General features: G+C 41.7%; 1 protein-coding gene across 6 annotated transcripts in view; it reads left to right on the top strand.

Annotated features, from left to right (window-relative positions):
- Positions 1 to 25000, top strand: part of birc6 (baculoviral IAP repeat containing 6) — a 184394-nt gene that overhangs the window by 109876 nt on the left and 49518 nt on the right. For 4 of the 6 annotated variants that reach the window (XM_061690491.1, XM_061690492.1, XM_061690490.1 and 1 more), the window contains 8 exons: positions 777 to 908; positions 1019 to 1180; positions 1257 to 1430; positions 1776 to 2002; positions 6323 to 6656; positions 6858 to 7075; positions 15025 to 15189; positions 15766 to 15937. In XM_061690491.1, coding sequence (XP_061546475.1) covers positions 777 to 908; positions 1019 to 1180; positions 1257 to 1430; positions 1776 to 2002; positions 6323 to 6656; positions 6858 to 7075; positions 15025 to 15189; positions 15766 to 15937 — 1584 coding nt within the window. The remainder of the gene's footprint in view (positions 1 to 776; positions 909 to 1018; positions 1181 to 1256; positions 1431 to 1775; positions 2003 to 6322; positions 6657 to 6857; positions 7076 to 15024; positions 15190 to 15765; positions 15938 to 25000) is intronic. The other 2 variants (XM_061690495.1, XM_061690494.1) reach the window with 1 other exon arrangement.

Genomic DNA, 25000 nt, shown 5'->3' with positions numbered 1-25000 from the left:
TGACAGGGGTATGTATGACTGCATATATTTATAGTTGTGCTCATATGTTAACAGACCCTTGGAGAAATAGAGTTTTTTTAAATACGACTGATGACTGAACAACAACCGTCATTAATTTCTTTATGGTTATGTTTTGTTTAATGATATTGTTTTCTGAAATGCTTGACAGTTTAATTTGAATCCCATTAAAATAAAATGTTATGTTTCACCTGGCCCGTCGTGTTTTCTTTAAAGAATTTGACCCATCTTGCAAATTCTTCCTGGGTAATCAAACATATGAGCACAGCTGTGTGTTTTCTCATTTACTAAATAAAAGTAGGGCTGTGAATTTCAAAATAAGAGCAAGTACATAAAAAGAAACTATTACGTGTTTAAATAAAGTGCTTAACTTCAGAATAATTCTTTGAAAAAAACTAACAAAATACAGATAATCATGTTTTAATCATATGGGGAGAAAGCAAAATCATGTGTTATCATGCATTATACCTAGGTAGAGGGTTTTCAAGAATTCTTAGGTCAACTTTGAGGGTGCTTATTATATTATACGTGAGAAATTACGGTATCTGAAGTTTTTTGGTTTACATTTCTTTTCATAACATCGTGATCATGCTGATCACAAAAATAAAAGTGATCAATTCAGTCATTATAATATAGAGTTGACATTTTCCTACTGTTTCATTTATAGTCTACTCTTCCGTGGATTATTTTGAAGCCAGAGCTTCCAGAAAACATTGTTTTAGGGAATCTATGCATTTGTGTTCTCTGCATATAATTAGACACACCCAGCATTACAGCCAAGCTGATCAGTGAGCAAAAAGAGGACAAGGAGAAGAAGAATCATGAGGAGAAGGAGAAGATGAAAGCTGACAGTGGCTTCCAGGACAACTACAGTGTGGTTGTGGCCTCAGGTACTCAATTCCCATTTGCATCATTCACGTTACTTTGTGTAGATCAAACTAAAAATATCTTGTCGTTTCTGTGTTGAAAATGAGATTTTGTTTTGTTTATCTTCTCTTAGGTTTGAAGTCCCAGTCCAAGCGAGCTCTATCAACTCCTCCTAGACCTCCATCAAGAAGGGGTCGGGTGATGAGTGACAAGTTGACGACTTCATCAGGTATGGACCCTTCTGCCAAAACCATCAGTGTGCCTGTCTTCCACCTCTACCACAAGCTGCTTCCAGGTACAGCATAATCATATGCAACGTTAACATGCATGCACATGATTCTTAAATCCTTTTTTTTCATCCTTCTCTCTAGGTCAACCCCTTTCACCTGAGATGACTCTGGCCCAGCTACTAACACTACTGTATGACCGCAAGATGCCACAGGGCTACCAGTCCATCAACCTCACAGTTAGACTGGGTTCCAAGGTCATTTCTGACCCTGGACTATCGAAGACAGACTCCTTCAAACGGTTGCGCACTGAGAAAGGTATAAAAAGGCAGATCTGTTGAGCACGCTTCTCTATCCAACAGTAATTTTAGACAGAAAATTGTTAAATAACAAAATCACACTTGACACTCCATACCATGTTCACACATTCTTGATGCTTATATAATAAACAAACTATGAGTAAAATAACATTTGGTGTGTAAATTTTTTGTTTTTTTGTTTTGTTTTTTGAGATGTTCGCACTGTCATAAAACAAGAAAAGGTGAAACACACTTGTGGAGTTAATCCTTTGTTCCGTTACCTGAAAGCGTGTGTGATATCACAAATAATGATGGAAGTTATGTGGTGGTATCCTTTCTGAAAATTGTTTGAACTGCACTACAGCAGGTTCGCTTTTTCTTCTTCTTTTAGTGGATCACGCTGAAATGTTGAACAGTTGCCCCGAAGATGAACCTATGACGCCCGGCGATGAATGTCTTGACGCCTCAACTGATGAGTCCTTACTTGAAACGCACCCCATCCAGTCTCCGTTGCAAGTCTTTGCTGGAATGGGAGGTCTGGCGCTCATCGCAGAGAGGCTACCCATGCTCTATCCAGATGTCCTTCAGCAGGTGAGATTTGCAACAAACACAGGCATCTGAACAGCAAATCAAGGAACGAACAAACATTTTAGACAAAAAGTATGCTGCTATCATTGTACAACCATGCTGGTGTGTTCCGTGACCAATATCGCACGTGAGGCCTGCGATGTAATTATATTTGGCCCGTGAGACGTTATCAAATGTGTATTAGAGCTTTTTCTCGAATGCTGGCAGCTAGATCCATTCCACACATCCACACAGATGTAATTTCTGAATATTACTCCACGGTGGACTAATATGCACGCGCATCGGCCTGGGGTTCCGCCTCTGCGCTTGAGACCTGCTTTGTTTGGGTAAATCACAGGAGTTGACAAGACCAGAAAAAACACTTCCGCCACTTCTGCTGTTAAGATGTCATGGTACTTTTACTCCGTTACAATGATCTAAATGTCGCTCGCTAGTTTTATTGCTCAATTATTGCTTATTTATCAACTATTTCGCGTGCGAGACTACGACTTCATTGTACGTCAATCCAATTTAAGCGCTCGTGACGTTTAAGTCTAGTTCACCAATCAAACGACACAAGAAAGTCACATGACCTCACACATTATCTTCCAATGGGCTTCCCGCACATAGGTATTAACACTAGATAAGCCAGCCCGACTGATTGTCGTGCCTGAGTGGCGGCCATGTTGGGATGGTCGTCGTTACCATGAATGCAACAGCACGCTACTCGTGTTTACATTTAGATGAACAAAAACAAGAGCCTTAATGTATCAGAATCATCTTTATTTGCCAAGTATGTCCAAAACACACAAGGAATTTTGTGTGTTGTATATGTACAATATATGTATTGTATATGTCTGGTACTGTCTGCCCAAACGTGGATATTTCTGCTCACTTCTAACTTGAGAAAACATCATGCAGTAAATTTCAGATTTTTTGTTGTAGTTTTGACTGTGCATACACACACACACACAGCAATATCAGAATTTGCACATTCACATTTTATTTTGTAATTCTTTCATTATTGATGTTCATGCTGTGGTTAAAAAAATCTGAAGTTACTATTTACTCAGTACTTTTGAGTAATTATTTCACTGTACTTTTTACTCAAGTAATTTTTACTTTTACTCGAGTCACATTATTTTCAAGTAATTGTACTCTTACTTGAGTACAATGTTTCTCTACTCTACCTACTTCTATTGTTACTGTTACGCTTAAGCAAAATGTTTTGCTTATCAGATCAGCCAGTGTCGTATTTGTTGCACTGGCCTTTTGTATTTTCGCGTTGAGGTGCTGGGGGTCGTGGCTCTGGTTGTGGTCACAGCAGAACCATGAAGCACAAGTAACATCGGTGACGAGTTGATCCACTAGTACATCTTGTATTAATTAGGAAACGCAGCTACAATTATCTAATTAGTCTATGGATGTTAATGTTAAATGTATTACAGGATGGAGCGATGTTAGGGATTATGTCAGAATGAGCTAACTTCAAATTCAGAAATGGACAATAAAATCTGTATTATATATAATAAAATATTATACTTAATATTTTCTTGGAGGATCTATTTGGGATTAGCCTTTGAAGTTGATAATAGTAAAAAATTATATTATTAAAAATTATTATTAATTATTAAATATTAAAAATAGTAAACACACAATGATTTTAGTCAATTCTTTCCAGAATGAGAGTGCTTAAAGAGGAGGATGCTATTCATGTGGCACAGCTTGAAGCAGGCGGCGATGGGCCTGGCTCAAGTTGGAGGCCAGAACAAAAAAAGCAAAGAAATTTGGCAAATTTTATTTTAATCTTGTATTTGCACGTCAACATGTACTTGAGCGTATAAAGTGAAGAAAATGTGTTTTTCTTTGTTTTGTTTTTTTTCCCTTATTGTAGTCTGCAGAGTCTTCCAGATTGCTTAATTTATGTTAAAATAAAAAAACTTCATTTGGAAGGACCCGGGGAACCCCCCCCCCCCCCCCCCCCCCGACCCACACTGCTTTTTTGTTTTATTTTTTTGTCACCTTTTTCATGCCTTTGGTGTTTGCATGTCTGATTCCTTCCCTTCCCAAAAATTGCCAAACAAACGGTGGAAAACAGGAGCTTTCAAGACAGGCAAGAGGCTGATTATCTGTTCACGACAGAGTTTTGATTTCAGATCAACATATTTTATGGGAACATGTGACTGATGGGTGTTTCTTGTTGCTCAGGTGTGGCCTTTTAGATTGATTGCTTAAACATTAGATAGTCATTGTTTTTGGCTTTGGGTTTCACCTGTGAAAACTGCATTTCCTGTGAAGCAAACCTGAAGACCAGAGAGCTGTCTATGGGAGTAAAGCAAACCATTTTGAAGCTGAGAGTAGAGTGAAAATCAGTCAGCTATTGCACAAACATTAGGCATAGCCAATTTCAATCATTTGGAATGTCCTGAAAAAGAAAAACTACTGGTGTACTGAGCAACAGACATCGAACAGGTTGGCCAAGGGTATCAACAGCAGTTGATGACGGAAACATTGAGACTGCAGTAAAGGCCTGGAAAAGCATTTAAAATGAAGAATGCAACAGTCTGGTGAAGTCAATGGGTCGCAGGATAGATGCAATTATTGCAAGTAAGCTTCATGCTACCAAATATTAAATATTATTCACTTTAAGTTAATTTCATATCTGTTCCAATACCTTTGCTCACTTGAAAAGTGGATGGCTTCAAACAAAAGGTGCTCTGTCATGAGTTGTTTACCACATCTATATGTAAATACCATGAACTAAAAACTGGAATTTTTAACTTTTGATCTCATATTAATCTTTTGATCGGAAATGTTTTCAGTATACAACAAAAACAAAGGAAGTGATCTTGCCATTCCAATACTTTTGGAGGGAACTGTATCTGACCCTGTCATCATCCCTAAAACTTGCAGAGAAATATTCTGTTGATGTATGAGACAACAGTTAATTTTGTTGGAAGGTGTGTGACTGTAACACGGTGTTTGATTTAAAAATAATTACATAAATAAAAACATCATGCTTTAAAAAAAAATAAAAAACCTTAACCTTTCCTGTTCTGCCGCATGGTCATGCAGAATAGAGGATTTGTATACCTTTTTATGCTGGAACAGTTTTTATGTGCAACGGGCATTTGATTGATAGACTGCATCTGTGGTAATTTGCAGTTGAAACCAGATGTTTGCATACACTAAAAAGCAGTGGCGGGCGGTGAGTTTTGGACCTGGGCCACAAAATAGTGTACAAAACCGCTACATTAACTGTGTGATTCAAGAAGAGATGGGAATTTTGCATATTTGAGTATGAATACTATTATTACTAAAGCAAGAAACACAGTTACTTTTATCTTCCAATACATCACCTCCAAACCTCTCGAGATATGTATATATATATATATATATATATATATATATATATATATATATATATATATATATATATATATATATATATATATAAGCAGCTAAAAAGTTAAACGGTGGGCTGCACTCTTGCACTGATGGTTTTTAGCGTTTATTTTAGTCTTTAGCATTTATTTTAGTCTTCAAACCAAAGTAAGAGCTGATGACAGACACAAAAACAAAATACAACTTACACTACTGGAAAGAAAGTAGAAACATTCGCATTACAAGCTTAACATTGACCTAAAAATGAAAAAACAAAATTCATGTCAATCGTATCACAGTATCACAAACCATTGGTGGGTAGGTAAAAGAATCACGTGTTTACAGACCATTTGGTCCCATTCATTCCTCTTTTTAATGCCGTCTCGTTTTACTTTCGTTTTCACGAGTGTCGTGTGAAGTTGCCTTTCGTGCCAAAATGTTGAGTTCTGGTGCGTACCCTTCAAAATAAAAGGATACATGCTGAAAACAGGAAGTCAAGTTAAAACTTGCACGTATAAACCATTTGATGTGATAAAACAGTCGCAAATAATTTTAACAATGCTATGTTTAACTTTTAGCTGAAACATTAATTAATGAATATTTAGTCAATTGGGTTAGTTACACGCACATTGCCTTTTAGTTGATAGGTTCATAAAGTATCCTAAGTCAAATGTTCATTTTAGTCTATGCTCCGGGATGCTAAGAAAGTGGATGTTCATAATTTGGATATCCCTTATTTAAACCATGCAGACCCAGCCCCCTAAAAGAATCTGAATCGAGAATCATTTTGAACTGGAATTGAAATGAGGAACCGGAATCCAGACCAGAATCGCTCAAATGCAAACGATGCCCTACCCTAATCATATGACATAAATTCATCTCACAGTGTAATATCTCAATGCATCTATCGATCTCCCACCTTTTACGAGATTATCCCTATCTCTTTATGCTTGGCCACAGGTCAGTGCCCCAGTTGTGCCCTCTGCAACACAGGAGAAACCAAAAGACACTGATCAGTTTGAGTGGGTCACCATTGAGCAATCGGGAGAGCTAGTGTATGAGGCACCGGAGTCCATTGCTACTGAGCCACAGCCCATCAACAAGCAGCAGGCCCAGTCGGTGTCTTCTTCTTCGTCTTCAGTGCAAACAATGTCACCCATCCCTGCCCACTCCTTGGCAGCGTTTGGCCTGTTCCTGCGCCTGCCGGGCTACGCAGAAGTGCTGCTGAAGGAGAGAAAACATGCCCAGTGTTTGCTGCGCCTGGTGCTTGGTGTCACTGATGATGGAGAGGGAAGTAAGTTAGAATAATATTACCTTTTCAGGAACCCACTAGAAAGTTTTGCCACCTCTGTGTGATATCATTCACGCTTGTCTTTTTGGGCTCATTTGAGTCTTATATCCTAAATGCGACTCTAAACTGCCACCAATCGTTGACTAAACTGCTGCTTTCTTGCTGAATACTTTAATTATTTGTGTGCTCTGGTATCCCCTCCAGGTCATATCCTGCAATCTCCGTCAGCAAATGTGTTGCCCACATTGCCCTTTCATGTCCTGCGAGCATTGTTCAGAATCACTCCTCTTACAACTGATGATGGCGTGCTGCTCCGGCGTATGGCTTTGGAGATTGGTGCCATTCACCTTCTCTTGGCCTGCCTGTCAGCTCTCAGCCACCATGCCCCACGGAATCCCAATGCAAGCAGCAATGTCTCTGAGGTATCGTTGATATTTTATTTATTTATTTTTTTGTGTGTGAAACAAACATCTGTGTCTACATGCCTCAGTTGCTTTAACCTGTGTAAGCCCCAGAATAATAGCAAGACTATTCAACCAGAAAGGATGCATTCAGTTTTGTCCAAGTCTATTAGATTGGTGCAATGGAAAGTGGTTGGAAAATTTTGTAATGATTTTGACTATATTGAACTTCAATTACAGCTCTGGAGTTTGGTGTTTCAGAACCAGGCATATTTGTTTTGTTGTTATGGTGACATACTTTCACTTCTTTTCTTTCCTTTTCCTGTGAATTTATGGAGTTCTCATAGATAAGGGCAGATCACATGAACAAGACCCAAATATATTTTCTCTGGCTGTCCTTGAGCTTGAACCAGTGCGTAGACCGTATCATGACATAGTAGCTTAAAAATCATAATTCTTATCCCCTAATTCTTATCCCCTTGATTTAACATAGCCGGTTTTAGCCTTGGTGGATTTGTCTAATACAGTTAAATCCAGGAATATTTGGACAACGGTATGGGTTTTATGAATTTTCCTTCATACACCACCGCAATGGATCTCACGTAACTGAATCAAGATGTGATTAAAGTTTAGACTTTCAACTTTAATATAAAGAGTTTTTACAAAAAATGCCCTGTCGCAAATTGCGAAAATCGGCAAATAATTGATGTGCCCGAAGAAGTTGTGAATTGCCTAGAGATGCCACAAGATAGTGTAAACCATAACTTTTCAATTAGACAGGGCTATGGCCTTTCTAAATGAATATTTTCCTCACATTAGCATAGTTCCATGACACCAAGATGCCACAAGATGGTACCAAAGCAATTCTTGTCGTTGAGCTTTTCCGCGAATAGCAGGACAGGTTAAAAAAAAGGTAAATTGGTGATTTAGCAAATTGCGATTATGTAGGGGTACACGCTACATCAATTTTCTGCCTGTTATTTCCATTTTCAGGTGTTCAAAAGTGCATGCACGCATGCCTAGTTTTGGGGGTTTTCTGTAACTTTGCTGTTGGTTTGTTTGTTGAATGCTGGCTTGTTGTCTTCTTTTTTTTTTTGTAACTGGAAAAACTATGCTCTAATTAGGTTAAGATCAGGTTACTAACTTAGCCATTGAAGACTATTCAATGTACAGCTGCACCACTCACCCAAACACACACATACGTACAGCCCATTTTGGGAGTCACTCGTAAATATACATCGGCTGAAATACGAAACACGTCCCCCTTTTTCTCATTACATATATTTCCAAAGGTGGTATTGACATGAAAATTTCACCAGCTGTTGGGAACAACCCAAGTTATCCATACATACAAAGAAAGTACAACAAATAAGCTCAGAAATTAAGTTGTGTGTAATAATGTGAAATGACACAGGGACAGCACTGAACACTCCAACTCGTATTTATTTAATACTTGTACTAAAGCCTTTGTTTGCAATGACAGCTTCAAGACGCCTCCTGTATGAGAGAAAGTAGTCGCATCCTTTCTTCTGGTGTGATTTTGGCCCATTCCTCCACACAAGCAATCTTCAAATCTTGAAGGTTCTCTGGGCGTCTTTTATGGACCTTGAGTTTGTTATTTCCATAGATTTTCGATTGGATTCATGTCAGGTGATTGGCTGGGCCATTCTCGCAGCTTTATTTTTCTTCTTTGAAACCAATTGAGAGTTTCCTTGGCAGTGTGTTTTGGATCATTATCCTGCTGAAATGTCCACCCTCCTTTCATTGTCATCATCCTCATAGATGCCAGCAGATTTTTGTCAAGAATGTCTCGTTACATTTGCCCATTCATCCTTCCTTCAATAATGTGAAGTTTGCCAGTACCATTTTCTGAAAAGCAGCCCCCACACCATCATGTTCCCACCTCTGAACTTCACTGTTGGTATGGTTTTTTTAGGGTGATGTGCAGTGCCATTTCCCCTCCAAACGTGGTGTGCATTATTCCATCCCAACAGTTAAATTTTGCTCTCATCAGACCATATGATATTCTCCCAGTATTTAACTGTCTTGTCCAAGTGTTGTTCAGCAAACTTTAAACAAGCTTTGACATCCTTTCTTTCAGCAATGGGGTCTTGCTTGGTGAGCGTGCACACAGGCCATGGAGGCAGAGTACATTACTCACTGTTTTCCTTGTGTCAACAGTACCTGCTAATTCCCGGTCTTTTTGAAGCTCTCCACATGTGGTTTTTGGCTCTTGGACAACGCTTCTGATTATTCTTTGCACTTCTCTTGTCAGAAATCTTGCAAGGAGTACCTGATTGAGGCAAATCTGGTGGTATGATTGGCTGTCCACTTACATATTATGACCCCAACCGTGCTCACTGGAACGGTCAGAAGCTTAGATATGCGCCTGAAACCAGTGCTATCGTTATGCTTTGCAACAATTAGTTTGCGATGGTCTTGAGATACTCTTTGCGCTTACCCATCATGAGATGCGACTTGACTCACACCTTGGCAATGAGACCTTTTTGTAGGCCATCAGTTAGGACTGGGCCAGCTGATATTCATTTGCACTGACAAGGGGCTGGATTGCTGTTTGGTTATTGATAGATTGTAGGTGTTGTCTTGGTTTTCCATGCCTTTTTGCACCTCCCTTTCTTCATGTGTTCAATACTTTTTCCATGTCTCATTTCACATTATTACACACAACTTAATTTCTGAGATTTGTTCTACTTTCTTTGTATGTATGGATTACTTGGGTTCTTCCCAACATCTGGTGAAAATTTCATGGCAATAGCACCTTTGGAAATATATTTAGTGAGAAAAATGGTGGCGTGTTAAAAACTTATTTCAGCCGCTACGTAATATGTTAATATGTATTATGTATAGGGTTGGGAATCATAAACTGATTTGAACCGGGACTAAGATTTCGGTTCTTCCAGAATCATTCAAATTAAAAATTTCGGTTCCCAGTTTCGTTGCCTAAAGTCCGCCGACCCCAAAGAAGAAAGTGGCAAAAACCAACGAAGAATGTGCACGAAGACGTGCTTTTTTCCAACGGCAGCAGCAAACAAAAATGGAAAATGAATCAGCATTTTACAGAGCATTTGGTTCCATCCATTACTAATATTCTTGCGTCTCGTTTTAAATTTGTTTTTACCTGTCTTGTGAAATTATTTTTAGTGCCAGAATGCAGAGTTCTGGTGCGTACCCTTCAAAATAAAAGACCACATACTTAAAACAGGAAGTCCAGTAAAAACGTGCACATGTAAACCATTTGACGTGATAAAACACTCGCAAAATAACTATTTAACAATGCTATATTTAGCTTTTTGGTGAAACAATAATTAATGAATATTAAGTCAATTGGGTTCGTGCCACACAATTGCCTTTTAGTTCATAGGTTTGATATTGATACTGGTTTATAAAGAACACCGAGTCAAATGTTCATTTTACTTTATGCTGCAGGCTGCTAGAAAATGGATGTTCATAACTTGGACACTCTTTATTTAAACCATGCAAACTTTTTTGACCCAGCCCCCTAAAAGAATCTGAATCGAGAATTGTTTGGAACCGGAATCGGGACCAGAATCGCTCAAATTCAAACGATATCCAACCCTAATTATGTATTACGTTGAATTAAAAAAACATGTAGAACCAACAAAACGTTTTTATTTTCTTTGTGCCCAAATGCATTTCACAATGACAGCCAACACAAACCTTAGAAATATGCAGTTGGTTAGGCATATCGTAAGCCAGTGTAATTAAGTCATTTTAGCATTAAATTGTGCCACAAATACAACAGACACTCAAAATATGTATATTAAAACTAAAATAATGAATGAATGACAAAAGCAGAAGATGAAATATTTAAGTTCTGCTCCGTTCACCATTCAGCTGCTTACACGCCCATTTTCAAACGTCACCATTGAGGAGCTGTGAGACTTCCGCGCAGGTTACATCAAACTTCGTTTGATTTTAGCCACCTATTGGTGGATCCTCGCACCTCGATGGGCGTTTAAGACACTTGAGACACTTCTTGATATGGCGGCGTTGGCAACAACTTCAATGTTTTGATGAGCGAGGAGCTAGGAATGTTGCATTTTAGGTACTTGATGTGCACCCAGGGACACGGGTATTTCCAGGTCACAGATATACAATATGACTAGATTCAGCCAACAAACTTGCCTGTGCCTATGTGGCGGCCATGTTGAATCAGAATCATCTTTATTTGCCAAGTATGTCCAAAAAACACACAAGGAATTTGTCTCCGGTAGTTGGAGCCGCTCTAGTACGACAACAGACGGTCAATTTACAGAACACTTTGGAGACAGAAGGACATTGACAAAAAAAAAAAAAAAACAGTCACTGAGCAGTAAAGGGTTCCTAGTTATCTGGTAATGCCGGTACATTTTTTTTTTTTTTGGACAATTGTGCAAAAAGATGCAGTCCTCTAGCACTTTGAGCAGTTCGAATGACTAATATTGCAATAGTCCGATACAATGACCATTGTGCAAAGGGCGCTGAGACTTCAAGGAGTGTCTGCGGTTTAAAGTGACGAGTAGTGCGATAATCTGGGACAATGTTGGTTGTGCAAATATTACAGATACTCCTCATTCAGTGTGCAAATGGAGCAGATGCTACTCTGGCATGAGTGGCCATTATATGCAAATAGTCCAGCATGGCGAGACAGTGAGTGCACGAGTAATACATAATTGGCCCCACAGAAATGTGACAACGAACTCAAGTCAAAAAATTGCCAGCTTGTTGTAATGGAATTATAGGTTAGGTGTTTAAGAAGTGGATCGCAAGAGGGAAGAACCTGTTGGAATGTCTACTAGTTCTAGTTGGATTGATCGGTAGCGCCTACCTGAGGGAAGGAGCTGGAAGAGCTGGTGACCGGGGTGCGGAGGGTCAGAGAGGATTTTGCACGCCCTTGTCTTAGTTCTGGCAGCGTGCAAGTCCTCAATGGTGGGTAGGGGGGTACCGACAATCCTTTCAGCAGTTTTGATTGTCCGTTGCAGTCGGAGTTTGTGGTAAAATTCCCATCAAAGGCAATGCATGTGGGGGCCATGTTGACTTTGGTGACCCTCATCCTGCCTATTGTCGCATTAGAGCTCTGCACAGAGAGAGAGTGTGCATGGCTGTGGTGTTAACTTTAAGAGAAATACGACGGACAAGTCTCTGGAGTCTGGAACATGCTATTTCTGGTACCGTAACAGTTTTTTTTAGTCAAGCTGTGCGTCCATGGCATATAATTAAAGGATTTGGAATTACAATGGTGCCTCTATATACGAGAGACCCAATTTACGAGTTTTTCGTGATACAATACGTGGATTGGCCGAGTTTTTTTGCGTGCCAAAACTTGAGAAATGAGGGCTGTGAGACTCCACTCACTTGACAACAAGCATCACTTTGGCTGTTGTAATTAGTAAATATTCTTCAAAAAAGAGGCTTCAAGCTGTACATTGCCACTACGAGTTGGAATTAACTTGAAAACCATAAAAAAACAACAGCCATTTCAAGGTGCATGCACGCAAATGAATCCTCAGCGTGTGTGCATGTGTGACTTTTGGGTTGATTACCCTGACTAAAACCAGTTTACATCTTTACATTCTCTTCTGTTATGTTTTTATGACTATATTTTACAAAATACTGCTACTTTTTTTTTTTTTTTTTTAAAGTTGAAAAAAATTGTTTTTTGGGTACTGGAATGGCTTGCATTTCCATTCCGTTTTAATGGGGAAATATGTTTTGAGATACGAGTGTTTTGAGAAAACAGCAGGGTCGTGGAATGAATTAAACTTGCATCTCAAGGCACCAGTGTAGGAAGCACACGCCTCGACTTGCCACTATTCACTACGACAGCGAGCACACCAGCGTGTTAAGTTAGGATAAAATTGAAACATCCATCCATCCATTTTCTACCACTTATCCGAGGTCGGGTCGCGGGTGCAGTAGCTTTAGCAGGGACGCCCAGACTTCCCTCTCCCCGGCCACTTAATCCAGCTCTTTCCAGGGGATCCCGAGGCGTTCCCAGGCCAACCGAAAGATGTAGTCACTCCAGCGTGTCCTGGGTCGTCCCCGAGGTCCCGGTGGGACGTGCCCGGAACACCTCACCAGGGAGGTGTCCGGGAGGTATCCGAATGAGATGCCCCAGCCACCTCATCTGGCTCCTCTCGATGTGGAGGAGCAGCGGCTCTACTCTGAGCCCCTCCCGGATGACCGAGCTTCTCACCCTATCTCTAAGGGAGAGCCCGGACATCCTGCGGAGGAAACTCATTTCGGCCGCTTGTATCCGGGATCTTGTTCTTTCGGTCACGACCCACAGCTCGTGACCATAGGTGAGTGTAGGAACATTGATCAACCGGTAAATTAAGAGCTTCGCCTTTCGGCAAGTCCACTGTTCCACGGCCAGGACGAAAACCACACTGCTCCTCCTGGATCTGAGATTCGACTTCCCGACGGACCCTCCTCTCCAGCACCCCTGAATAGACCTTACCAGGGAGGCTGGGGAGTGTGACCCCACTGTAGTTGGAACATACCCTCTGGTCCCCTTTCTTAAAAAGGGGGACCACCACCCCAGTCTGCCAATCCAGAGGCGCTGTCCCCGATGTCCACGCGATGTTGCAGAGGCGTGTCAACCAGGACAGCCCACAACATCCAGAGCCTTTAGGAACTCAGGCGAATCTCATCCACCCCCGGTGCCATATCTCCGAGGAGCTTTACAACCACCTCGGTGACCTCAACCCCAGAGATAAGAGGGCCCGCCTCAGAGAACCCAGACTCTGCTTCCTCATGGGAAGGCGTGTCGGTGGCATTGAGGAGGTCTTCGAAGTATTCTCCCCACCGACTCACAACGTTCCGAGTCGAGGTCATCAGCACCCCATCCCCACTGTACACAGTGTTGATGGTGCACTGCTTCCCCCTCTTGAGACGCCGGATGGTGGACCAGAATTTTCTCGAAGCCGTCTGGAAGTCTTTCTCCATGGCCTCACCGAACTACTCCCATGCCCGAGTTTTTGCTTCAGCGACCACCAAAGCTGCATTCCGCCTACGGCCACAGCTCCGGTAGGCCGCCTCAGCAACGCGGAACATGGTCCACTCGGACTCTGTGTCCCCCGCCTCCTCCGGAACATGAGCAAAGTTCTGTCGGAGGTGGGAGTTGAAACTCCTTCTGACAGGAGATTCTGCCAGACGTTCCCAGCAGACCCTCACAATACATTTGGGGCTGCCACCTCGGACCGGCATCTTCATCCACCATCGAAGCCAATTCACCACCAGGTGGTGATCAGTTGACAGCTCCGCCCCTCTCTTCACCCGAGTGTCCAAGACATGCGGCCGCAAGTCCAATGACACGACCACAAAGTCGATCATCGAACTGCGACCTAGGGTGTCCTGGTGCCAAGTGCACGTGTGGACACCCATATGCTTGAACATGGTGTTTGTTATGCACAATCCGTGATGAGCACAGAAGTCCAATAACAGAACAGTAATCAGGGTTCTGATCGGGGGGGGCCGTTCCTCCCAATCACGCCCTTGCAGGTCTCACTGTCATTGCCCACGTGAGCATTGAAGTCCCCCAGCAGAACGATGAAGTTCCCAGCGGGAGCGCTCTCCAGCACCCCCTCAAGGACTCCAAAAAGGACGCGTACTCTGAACTGCTGTTTGCTCCATGTGCAGTATTTTGTACTGTACAGTAATATGGGTGCATATCACCACAAAAAAACTGCTTCAATATAACAAACAATCAACTGTAACGGACAACCCCACCCCTGTTAAATCGAGGTTACACTGTATTAGCCTTCGAAAAGGAATTCTATGATTCGTCTGTGCTCCACCATGTCCATTGATGTCTCACATCTCCCAACTGATGATTGTCAGACCTGTTTTAGGAATAAGCCTTTGCAGATTTTTATGTGATAGCGAATGTAAGATGATTATTGTCGTGCTGTTTTCATCATACAATGTCTGATGTATATTCTTTATAGCCACAGATGTCAAGTTGTCATGGTGGAGGGACCAGTGAGGAGCAACAGCTGTACTGGGCCAAAGGAACAGGTTTTGGTACTGGATCTACAGCGTCAGGGTGGGATGTTGAGCAGGCTCTCACAAAACAGCGCCTGGAAGAGGAGCATGTCACATGTCTTCTGCAGGTAAGTCAGTCTTAGCCTGATCAAGGCACTGCTCAGAATGACACACTGCTATGTAATCACATTGAGCAGCAAGTAAGGCTATATTTGGTACAAACTATTAATTGGAATATGACACTAAATTTTACAATTTCGCTACATTATTGTATTGCAAATACATACGACTAAATGTTGTCATTCTATTTTTGTAGTAATGGCTGTTCGCAATAAACTACAGTGAAAACAATTACAAAGTATGTTTCTTTTTATTTTGGTGTGTCTAGGAGGGAATATACTTTGTGTTGCAACATAGATTACAAATAGATGCGTCATCTTAATCAGAATTATGGCAACAGTTGAGTTATAGCTGAATAATGTCACATTTTTATTTTTTAATCATACACCCCAGCTCAAATTTAACAAGGATGAAAAATATATTACCATAATAGGACATAGTTCTTTTGCTGAATACTTGTGAAGCTTTTGGTGTTAATTTTGATTTTGTGCTGAAAGATTTGTAATACACACAGGCATGCACACATATATATACCTTGAATGTGAATCTGTTACCTCCTCTGATATCTACGTTTTGTTTACCAGGTCTTGGCAAGCTACATTAATGCAGCAGGTTCCAGCAGCTTCCACAGTTCTGATACATCTTCAGCAGAGAGCAGAACCCACAACAGCTCAGCACTTCCAGTAGTGCTGCAGGAGCTCCTCAGTCAGTCCTGTCTCATCCCCGCTATGTCCTCCTACCTACGAAATGACTCTGGTAAGCTCCTGTTCTATTCATGAATTGTGTTGATACAGTTAAAATACTTTGAAATCTCGTGAGGCTTAACTACAAATATTACCAGGGCCCACCACCTTGTATTCGGCCCTTTCCATTGGATGAAGGTGGTTTTCATTTAATTACAATTGCATGCATTTGTCATTAGCCATAGCTGACAATGTTAAGCTACTTTTTAGTGAGTAATATATGGAATGTATAGCCTCTTGAAACATATCGCTACTTCATTTGAAGCGAGGCCTGAATAATGACAAATTCTTTTAAATGGGAAATGCCACTGCATGTACCAATTTAATGTCATGATGCGTTTCAATAAAAGCTGGTTGTTGTCCAACCAACTTATGTATAGGAGCCAGTTGCCCCACAGCTCTGATCCTTCAGTAAATGTCACAGAGAGCTGCTTGGAATGAAAAACTGAGAGCCCCTCTCCTCTGATGTCCAAAGAGCTGTTAGTCAGAAGGAAATGGTACTGCCGCTGAATTTATTGCTCAGGTGGGAGTGAAGAATAATGTAATTAAAGGGCTTTTATACCCATGTCTTGAGAAAAACAAAATAATAATAATACAAAAATATTTGTGTATACATGTACATCTGCACTTTTAACTTGCCAAGTATGCGCATAAAGGAGTGACAGTTTTGTGTTCATTGTGAAATAATCAACAGTCTTTATTTATTTATTTTTAGAGTTGAGGGTTGGGCCTGACTCGTGGTACAGTGGGGAAGGTGGTTAGCTTGTCTACCTCACAGACAGAGGTTCCAAATCCTGGCTCAGGCCTTTGTGGAGGTTGTATGTTCTTCCAGTGCTTGGTTGAGGTTTCTCCAGGTACTCTGACTTCCTTCTGCATTACAAAAACATGCATCTTAGGTTAATTGGAGTTTTAAATTGCCAATAGGTGTGAAAGTGATAATAGAAAATGGTTGGATGGATTGTTGGGTCTGACAAATCAGCTAGGAATTTCGAAGCACACTCCTTCTTCTTCTTTTCCTTTCGGCTTGTCCCTTTAGGGGTCACCACACCGCATCATCCTTTTCCATGTAAGCCGATCTCCTGCATCCTCCTCTCGAACACCAACTGCCCTCATGTCTTCCCTCACGACATCCATCAACCTTCTCTTTGGTCTTCCTTAAGCTCTCTTGCCTGGCAGCTCCATCCTCAATATACTCACTATTTCTCCTCTGGATGTGTCCAAACCATCGAAGTCTGCTCTCTCTCACGTTGTCTCCAAAACACAAACCTTGGCTGTCCCTCTGATGAGCACATTTCTAATTTTATCCAACCTGGTCACTCCGAGATCGAACCTCAACATCTTAATTTCCGCCACCTCCAGCTCTGCTTCCTGTTGTCTCTTCAGTGCCACTGTCTCTAATCCATACATCATGGCTGGCCTCACCACTGTTTTATAAACTTTGCCCTTCATCCGACCAGAGACTCTTCTGTCAAATAACGCACCTGACACCTTCCTCCAACCTGCTTGGACCCGTTTCTTCAACCATTGCTCTGGACGGTTGAGCCCAAGTATTTAAAGTCCTCCACCCTTGCTATCTCTTCTCCCTGTAGCATCACTCTTCCACCACCACCCCTCTCATTCATGAACATATATTGTCTTATTTCGGCTAATCTTCATTCCTCTGCTTTCCAGTGCATGCCTCCACCTTTCTGTTCCCTCCACCTGCTCCCTGCTTTCACTGCAGATCACATTGTCATCTGCAAACATCATGGCCCACGGGGATTCCAGTCTAACTTCATCTGTCAGCCTATCCATCACCACTGCAAACAGGAAGGTGCTCAGGGCTGATCCCTGATGCAGTCCCACCTCCACCTTCAATTTGTCTGTCACACCTACAGCACACCTCACCGCTGTTATGCTGCCCTCGTACATGTCCTGTATTATTCTAACATACTTCTCTCCCACTCCAGACATCCGCATGCAGTACCACAGTTCCTCTCTGGGTACTCTGGGTCATAGGCTTTCTCTAGCTCTACCTGACCTCTGTGCTTTTCCATCAACATCCTGGTTTTTGGTTGCCACTTCCTGGTCCACCACACTTGCCTCTTCTACTCTCCCTTTTCTCTCATTTTCCTCATTCATCAAGTCCTTGAAGTATTCTTTCCATCTATCGAGCACACTACTGGGACCAGTCAACATATTTCCATCTCTATCATTAATCACGCTAACCTGCTGCACATCCTTCCCATCTCTATCCCTGTCTGGCCAACCTGTGGAGATCCTTTTCTCCTTCTTTAGTGTACAACCTGGCATACATGTCATCATATGCCTCTTGTTTGGCTTTTGCCACCTCTACCTTTGCCCTATGTCGCATCTCAATGAATTCCTTTCGCCTTTCCTCGGTCCTCTCAGTGTCCCACTTCTTAGCTAACCTTTTTCCTTGTATGATTTCCTGGACTGTGATGTTCCACCACCAAGTCTCCTTCTCTCCTTTCCTGCCAGAAAATACACTAAGCGCTCTCCTGCCTGCCTCTCTGTTCACCTTCTCTGCATTGGTCCAGCCTTCTGGAAGCTCCTCCTGTCCACCGAGAGCCTGTCTCGAAAAAGTTTAAGTTTGTTTTCGTCCTGTCTCAGCTTCCACCACATGCTCTGCCTTTGTCTTCCTAATCTTCCTCCCCACCACCAGAGTCATCTTACACACCACCAGCCTATGCTGTCTAGCCACACGCTCCCCTACCACTACCTTACAGTCGGTAACCTCCTTCAGATTACATCGTCTGCACAAGATGTAATCCACCTGCGTGCTTCTACCTCCGCTCTTGTAGCTCACCCTATGTTCCTGCCTCTTCTGGAAAAAAAAGTGTTCACTACAGCCATTTGCATCCTTTTTGCAAAGTCTACCACCATCTGTCCCTCCAAGTTCCTTTCCTGGATGCCGTACTTACCCATCACTTCTTCATGACGCAACCCTCTGCATTTATCCGGGCTTGGGACCAGCCTACAGTTAGCACTGGCTTGTGCCCCCCATCGGGCTGCATTACGAATTTCTAAGCATACAACGTATTTTATTTGCACATAATTTGGATGACCTATGAGAGATCTTTTACATAATCAGTACTACATACGAGTAGTGAAGCGTAAAGCTCTTGTCTCAAAAATATTTTGTATCAATATAGAAAATTTTGTATCGTTGCAAATTACATTATCATGTATGAATAATAATTACCTTCATTGTGGAAGACAAATAACTGTTGTTCGTGAAAGGAGTGTTAGTGTCGTGAATGGTATCTGACAGGAAAGCATTTGGGAACATGGGAAAATTGCAAATATGGTGGGACATTGTGTGAGAGATTAGCTTTTGAGAGTTTTTTATAGTCTTAGTCTTTTGCCACTTTCTTATGCATTTCCTGCGAAAGAATTACCCATTCACAAATAAATATTGTGTTAAGATAAAGATTTTAGTCAGGATGTCAATAATTTTGTGTCCTTAAGCTAAGTCCTATAAAGTCCTTTGCACAAAAGTCGTGCAACTTTTAATCTTTACCGAAGAGAACCACTTGCGAGTCTGCACTCTTCCCCTAGAGAGAGAAATCCCTGCATTACCTCAACTAACAAGAAAATATTTTGTTACCCTTTTGTCTTACCTTGGCGAAAGAGGCCTTTATTTCTTCTTGCTATTCCTCCTTTATCAATGAACTCCTGAACCCTGTCAGCCTTCCACATTGCTTAACATGAATCATTTGTCTCGGCAAAGCCTTTTGGAATACATTACAGTTTTTCTTCATAGCCTGGTACCCCATAACATACAGCTGTTAATGGCCACTCACACATTTGAATGTCACCACAAAATTATCTAATTAGAAAAATCAAAAGATGTCATCTGTGAACGAATATTTTTTAGTAAGTCTATTACAGCATCATTTATATTCATACATCAAAAAACCCATCATCTCTGTCACACATCAACATGATGGTGGTGGATTGCAGTTAAGATATTGCTCCCCTTATCTCACTGGCCTGGAGACTAGTTGGCGACCTGATGGTGCCTCGAGTCACCGCTGATTTCTGAGACGTCTCTTTGACGTCTCCTGAAGAATGGCTGGGTCACCAAAGAGTCGCAGTTAAAATCGAACATGTTCGTTATCATTGAAGACCTTTTGGCGACCCCTCTATATGCTGACGAGAGAGAAATCTTCATGCGACTTAATGTCAGAAAATTGCGATCAATCGTCACCAAAATTTATGTGGACATCTCTACCTATGCCCATTTCAACCTCTGAAAAGATTAGAATGATCGTTCCTATGTTTTGGATTTTATGGACGTAGAAGCATTTTCCTATACGCCTATACAACCCCAATTCCAATGAAGTTGGGACGTTGTGTTAAATAAAAACGGATGATACAATGATTTGAAAATCATGTTCAACCTATATTTCATTGAATACATTACAAGACAATATATTTAATGTTCAAACTGATGAAATTTATTGTTTTGAGCAAATAATCATTAACTTAGAATTTTATGGCTGCAACACATTCCAAAAAAGCTGGGACAGGGTCATGTTTACCACTGTGTTACATCACCCATTCTTTTAACAACATTCAATAAACGTTTGGGAACTGAGGACACTAATTGTTGAAGCTTTGTAGGTCGAATTCTTTCCCATTCTTGCTTGATGTACAGCTTCAGCTGTTCAACAGTCCAGGGTCTCCGTTGTCGTATTTTATGCTTCATAATGCGGCACACATTTTCAATGGTCTAGACTACTAGACCATTGCAGGCAGGCCAGTCTAGTCTCAATGGTCTAGACTACTAGACCACTGCAGACAGGCCAGTCTAGTACCCGCACTCTTTTACTACGAAGCCACGCTTTTTTGTAACACGTGCAGAATGTGGTTTGTCATTGTCTTGCTGAAATAAGCAGTGGTGTCCATGAAAAAGACGTTGCTTAGCATATGTTTCTCCAAAACCTGTGTGTACCTTTCAGCATTAATGATGCCTTCACAGATGTGTAAGTTACCCATGCCATTGGCACTAACACAGCCCCATACCATCACAGATGCTGGCTTTTGAACTTTGCGTCCATAACAGTCCGGATGGTTCTTTTCCTCTTTGGCCCGGAAGACACTTCGTCCACAATTTCCAAAAACAATTTGAAATGTGGACTCGTCGGACCACAGAACACTTTTCTACTTTGCATCAGTCCATCTTAGATGAGCTCGTGCCCAGAGAAGCCGGTGGCGTTTCTGGGTGTTGTTGATAAATGGCTTTTGCTTTGCATAGTTGAGTTTCAAGTTGCACTTACGGATGTAGCGCCGAACTGTATTTACTGACGTTGGTTTTCTGAAGTGTTCCTGAGCCCACGTGGTGATATCCTAGAAACATTGATGTCAGTTTTTGATGCAGTGCCGCCTGAGGGATCGAAGGTCACGGGCATTCAATGTTGGTTTTCGGCCTTGCCGCTTCATGCAGTGATTTCTCCAGATTCTCTGAACCTTTTGATGATATTATGGACCGTAGATGATGACATCCCTAAATTCCTTGCAATTGTACGTTGAGGAACATAGTCCTTAAACCAGGGGTGCCCAAACATTTTGGCTCAGGGGCCACATTGCCGTAAAAAAATTGTCATGCGGGCCAGCATTAATTTTACATGCTACCGACGAGGGGAATGCTTTTTTGTATTTTTATTTTACTTTGTTTTACTATGCTGTCTGCTGCTAGGTAGATCTTATAACTGCCTGACCTGGATAAATGAAGGTTAAAATAAAAATCAATGAAATGCAAAATAAAGTATTTTTATGAAATTTGACTCAAACTTTATTCATCAGAATCAACAAACAACATGTTTGCATTAATGTGAAGGGTGATACTGAGATCTCGACTGCAGTAAATGGGGCAGGTCTGGCTCAAAAGCGGTGATTTTAATGCGCAAGATGTCACGCAGGTGGGAGTCACTTAGTCTTGTCCTCACGCGGTTCTTATTCATGTTCATGACTGAGAATGTCTTCTCACACAAGTATGTCGAGCCAAACAAGCTCAACATTTTCTTAGCAAATGTGCGAATCTCTTGGAACCTGTCTTTATCCAGCTGCTGGTAAAAGTTGACAAGATGGAGTTGTTGGTACCGGCTGCGACACTCTGTGTCACACTGCAGCTCAATGAGCTCCAACTGCAGGTGGGCTGGAACGTCACTGAGATCCACGGAAACGGTTTGGCACATAGAACTTGTTGGTGAATAATACAATGGGGTTTTATAGCTTTACCTCCTTCTTCGCTTACTTTGTTACACACTAGGGTTGATAATCCACTGTGCTCGCCAACCATGGCAGGTGCGCCATCCGTAATAATCCCCGTGATTTTATTCCACTTTAATTTTATGTCATGTACGGCGGAACAAACAGAAGCAAATAAATCTTTCCCTCTTGTTTGGTCCTTAAGGCTCTGGAGGTCAAGTAGCTCTTCACGCACGTTCATTTCACTGTCCACTCCTCTAAAAAAAATCAGTAACTGAGCGCTGTCGGATGCATCCGTGCTTTCGTCACAGGCTAAAGAAAAAAATTCAAACTCCACTCCTTTTGCGTCCAACTGTCTCATAATATCAGAAGAAACTTCTTCGATCCTTCGTGACAGTGCTACGAGCCAGGAAAACATTGGCGAACTGTTGCTTTTTCTCAGGACAAATGTTCTCCACCATTTTCATCACACAGTCTTTAATAAATTCACCCTCAGTAAAACGTTTGCAGTGCTTGGCAATCAGCGTTGCCACCTCATAGCTTGCCTTTGTTGTATTTTCATTCGACTCACTGGCTCTTGTGGAAAAAGCGTTGCTGTGCCGTTAAACCATCTTCCAGTTGCTTAAATTTTTCACTGCGTTCGTTCCCAGTTAGCTTGTCGTAATTAGCATGTTCCGTCTGGTAGTGCCTCTTGATATTGAACTCCTTGAACACAGCAAATCAGGCAGACGCAGTTGTTTCTAAACTCAGTGAAAAAATATTCAGACTTACATTTGTCCTGGAAACGTCAGCCCTCGCTATCAACTTTCCTTTTCTTACTTCCAGTTGCCATTTTAGAAATGGGGAAAAAACAGATCATGCGCAAAACGGCCCCGCGAGAGTTCAGCCACAAGTTTACTGCCATCCTGTGGTGAAATATAAAATTGCGTGTGTATTTTGTACTGCCGGGCCACATATTATTGGTTTTATGACAGAGGCTTCGGGCCAGTGGAAATATGAACACGGGCCGGATTTGGCCCGGGGGCCGGACTTTGGGCATGTCTGCCTTAAACTGTTCGACTATTTTCTCACGTACATATTCACAAAGAGGTGAACCTCGCCCCATTTTTGCTTGTGAATGACTGAGCAATTCAGGGAAACTCCTTTTATTCCCAATCATGGCACCCACCTGTTCCCAATTAGCCTGTTCACCTGTGGGATGTTCCAAACAGGTGTTTGATGAGCATTCGCCAACTTTCTCAGTCTTTTTTACCACCTGTCCCAGCTTTTTTGGAACGTGTTGCAGCCATAAAATTCTAAGTTAATGATTATTTGCTAAAAACAATAAAGTTTATCAGTTTGAACATTAAATATCTTGTCTTTGTAGTGTATTCAATTAAATATAGGATGAACATGATTTGCAAATCATTGTATTCTGTTTTTATTTATGTTTAACACAACGTCCCAACTTTATTGGAATTGGGGTTGTACACTATATTGCCAAAAGTATTCGCTCACCTGTCTGAACTCACATATTAATTTAAGTGACATCCCATTCCTATTCCATAGGGTTCAATATGACCTTGGTCCACCCTTTGCAGCTATAACAGCTTCAGCTCTTCTGGGAAGCTGTGCACGGTCCAAGGTTAAGGAGCGTCTTTATGGGAATTTTTTATCATTCTACTAGAAGCCCATTTGTGAGGTCGCACGCTGATGATGGATGAGATGGCCTGGCTCTTAGTCTCCACTCTAATTCATCTCGAAGGTGTTCTCTCAGGTTGAAGTCAGGACTCTATGCAGGCCAGTCAAGTTCATCCACACCAAACTTTGTCATCCATGTCTTTTTAGACCTTGCTTTGTTCATTGGTGCACAGTCATGTTGGATGAAGAAGGGGCCAGCTCCAAACTGTTCCCACAAAGTTGGGAGCATGGAATTGTCCAAAATCTTTGGTATCCTGAAGCATTCAGGTTTCCTTTCACTGGAACTAAGGGGCCAAGCCCTGCTCCTGATAAACAACCCCACACCATAATCCCCCCTCCACCAAATTTGAGCTAATCTGAAGGCCACATGAAGTATGGAAGGTCTGTAGCAATTGACTCGGCAGAAAGTCGGGGACCTCTTCCCACTATGCGCCTCAGCATCCGTCAGTTTATGTCGCCTATTGCTTTGTGATTGAGTTGGTGTGGTTCCCAAACGCTTCCAAGCTCTTATAATACAGTTGACTGTGGAATATTTAGGAGCGAGGAAATTTCACGACAAGACTTGCTGCACAGATGGCATTCTATCACAGTTCCACGCTGGAATTCACTGAGCTCATGAGAGCGACCCATTCTTTCACAAATGTTTGTAAAAACAGTCTGCATGCCTTGAGTTTATACACTTGTGCCATGGAAGTGATTGGAACACCTGATTTCGATTATTTGGATGGGTGAGCGAATACGTTTTCCAATATAGTGTATATAGAAAAAGCTTGACGTCGCTTAATATCAGAATTTGCAATCAGCTGTCACCAACATTTATGTGCACAACACTACTTATGCCTGTTTCAACCTCGAAAAACATCAGAACGATCACCGCAATAATTTAGAATTTAAGGACGTCAAAGCGTTTGCCTCATTAGACCGGATACACTCGTTACCGTGTCGACGACAACAACAGTGGAGCACGCCGACGCTATTATCAGGACAAAATGGGGAAAAACGTGTGTTGGTGGTCACCGGTCCTCAGGACAGGAGAGGACGTTTGTTTAAGGCTTGATTGAGTTATGTTCACATACTTTTAATACGATGCGGCTCACAAGCAGGCAATAAAATGTTATGTAGCCTAGCAAGCTACTGCTAGCACGAATGGTTGGACGTAAACGTTCTGTCGAATCATGCT

This window comes from Phycodurus eques, chromosome 11, assembly GCF_024500275.1.
Source record: "Phycodurus eques isolate BA_2022a chromosome 11, UOR_Pequ_1.1, whole genome shotgun sequence".
NCBI classification, from domain to species: Eukaryota; Metazoa; Chordata; class Actinopteri; order Syngnathiformes; family Syngnathidae; genus Phycodurus; species Phycodurus eques.
This window is presented reverse-complemented; position numbering and strand designations above follow the sequence as displayed.